The sequence below is a fragment of the Cibotium barometz genome, chromosome 6 (assembly GCF_041138505.1).
Source record: "Cibotium barometz isolate CiBa-2024 chromosome 6, ASM4113850v1, whole genome shotgun sequence".
In the NCBI taxonomy this organism is placed as follows: domain Eukaryota; kingdom Viridiplantae; phylum Streptophyta; class Polypodiopsida; order Cyatheales; family Cibotiaceae; genus Cibotium; species Cibotium barometz.
Window position 1 is genome coordinate 41,789,944 of NC_141051.1, and position 2,590 is coordinate 41,792,533.

At 42.9% G+C, this 2,590-nt stretch overlaps 1 protein-coding gene across 1 annotated transcript; it reads left to right on the forward strand.

Moving 5' to 3' along the window:
- Positions 1–408: 408 nt before the first annotated feature.
- LOC147637753 (protein neprosin-like) lies at positions 409–2,590 on the forward strand. Its single transcript, XM_086799033.1, has 6 exons — positions 409–639; positions 773–859; positions 1,073–1,294; positions 1,405–1,578; positions 1,907–2,053; positions 2,207–2,590. Exons 1-6 carry the CDS (start codon positions 409–411, stop codon positions 2,588–2,590), a joined length of 1,245 nt encoding a protein of 414 aa, XP_086655159.1.

The window sequence follows — 2,590 nt, forward strand, 5'->3', positions numbered from 1 at the left end:
TTGTAAACCAATATGGTTTACAATATTTTTGTGGGCTTGAAAATTTTCAAGAGCCAACACTAGTGCAAAAATTTTCCCCCACCATGCCTTACACCCCACAAAATCTAGAATGAGCACACCGAAATTTATGCTAAGCCCCTTCAAAAAAAAAAACACCATTTAATGTGTATTTCACCGTAGGGCTCAGGGATGGACAAGGGAGACTCAGTACCCTCGAGGTCTTTTTTTTGCGGGGGGGCGGGGAAAACATTTCCATAGTGTAAAGGCCCTAAGATTTCTCCCAATGGATGCCGATAGTTAGTAGTACCGACTACGCGCAGTCCGAATCTTTACAAGGTTTCTGGACAATAGTATGACGGTGGTGATGAGAATAAGGCAAGGTTTATATTATAGACACTGCACAATAATATGACGGTGGTGATGATGACTTTGCGAGGGCGCAATGACAGACATCTATCGGCCAGCGACGTCCTCTTGAGCATTTTAGTATTGTCTAGTTTCTTCGTGCATGTTGTGCGAGGAAGAAGTCTTACAGCCGATCAAGTAAGAGACTCGCTAAGTGGGTACACCAGGGAGGATGTCGCCAAAGCGCATCTGCAACTCCGCGAGCTTATCAAACCATCGGTTCGGAGCATCCAGGTGGACGAAATTATCTCATTAATTAGGTCAATGCAGTAATTAATATAGATCAAATCATCAATTACTTTGATTCGGTGCGTTTATTGATCATATAAACGTCGATGCATGTTATGTTGTCTTGTGAACCCTACAGAGTCCCGATGGAGACATCATTGATTGCGTGTTGCGGGAGAAGCAGCCTGCGTTAGATCACCCGTTGTTAAGAAACCATACTATCCAGGTCAATTATTCTCTCTCTTTTTAGCTAGCTAAGCACCTTAGATTCAATCATGCGTACTGTTAAAAGCTCCTTAAGATTTAGTATATCGACGTATTATTAGGTTAACAGAGATTATTGCATACACTAACAGGAATTCCCGAGCTTTTCTCCCGATGCAATTAAACGCAATCCACATATTATTAGGTTAACAGAGATTGCTGCACATACTAACAGGAATTCCCGAGCTCTACTCCCGATGGAATTAAACGCAATCCTGAGATGGATAATTATCCGCCAGTTTTGATCGCGGGTGCGCAGCTTTGGCATCTCAATGGCATCTGTCCAATTGGAACCGTGGCAATACGAAGACCTTCTTTGCTGTATATTCTCAAGTCCCGTAGAGTCGTGCATTGTAAACAGAAGCGCTTCTCACGAGATTTTACAGGAAACATCGAGGTCAGTTAAATAATCAAATCTCGTGCTTGATTAATTTCAAGTCGATTAGGATAATGATTGAGTCCAGCTTAAGCCCATAATTTTTTTAAAGGAAGTACATGTATTTGCAGTTTGCCAAGGCCGTGTATTCCCACGGCCAACCCATATTTGGAGCCTCCGCATCACTCAGCATATGGAATCCTCACGTTGAGAATATAGCTTCTGAGATGAGCGCGGTCGACGTGTGGCTGACTGCTGGATCCGCCTTAGACAACACCCTCAACACGGTCGAAACTGGATGGTCGGTAAGCTCACTAGCCTCAAACCTTTGCATACATATTGAGACCTTCAGGGGGTCCCTAATTAACATCTAATGTGATTTCTTATCCCCTAAACATCTAACATCAAATCTAAAAATTACTGTACTAATAAGCTGTGGAACAGTCCTTATAAGACATTATTCTAACACTTCTCCATGTTAGGTGAACCCTGAACTCTATGGCGATAACTACACCCGCCTTTCCACCTACTAGACGGTGGGTTATAAATCTTTGATGGGATCAAGTGATTCAAAATCCTCATGTACAAGAATTGCTTCCTTCTCATGTTTCGTTTCACTTCGCATGCATGCAGAAGGACTTCTATGTAGACACAGGATGTTTTGATCTCACCTGCCCAGGCTTCGTCCATGTGGCATTTCAAATTGCCATAGGTGCAACCATATTCCCTACTTCTACCGATAAAGGCCATCTAGTTGATGTCTCTTTTCGTATTTGGCAGGTGAGGTTATTGATAAATCAATCAAATTGGATTCTCCTTGAGATAAATGTTGAGCCATAATGCATTTTTTTATGTACAGTACACATTTGGATATGTTGAGCTCATTGACTAATAACTCATTGTGATATATGCCTATGCTGACGTTGCTTGTAGGATCTTGTAACTCATAATTGGTGGCTAGCATATGGCACAATTGATGTGGGATATTGGCCATCAGAATTATTTACAAATCTAGCACAATATGCAGACACAGCTAGTATTGGAGGATCGGTGATCAACTCGAAAGTTGGAGGAGTACATACTACTACTGAGATGGGCAATGGAAACTTTCCTAGCGAGGGTGTGGATGTTGCAGCTACTTATGCCCACTCCCTGCAGGTGATGACTTCACCAAATATACTCACAGATGCAAGGGCAAGTGATGTCGTGCTCGTCACTTCTGACCCTGACTGCTACAATATACAAACTACCACTCATGCTGCTATGGGCACCACGGTAGTCCTCGGAGGGCCGGCACATGGCCCTGGTTGTCCATGA

Bases quoted from the DNA above. Each gene is read 5' to 3' on its own strand.
- LOC147637753 (XM_086799033.1), top strand. From the start codon at position 409: ATGACGGTGGTGATGATGACTTTGCGAGGGCGCAATGACAGACATCTA. The intron at 1,295-1,404 runs GTCAGTTAAATA...ATGTATTTGCAG, and splicing joins ATTTTACAGGAAACATCGAG to TTTGCCAAGGCCGTGTATTC. The intron at 2,054-2,206 runs GTGAGGTTATTG...CGTTGCTTGTAG, and splicing joins TCTCTTTTCGTATTTGGCAG to GATCTTGTAACTCATAATTG.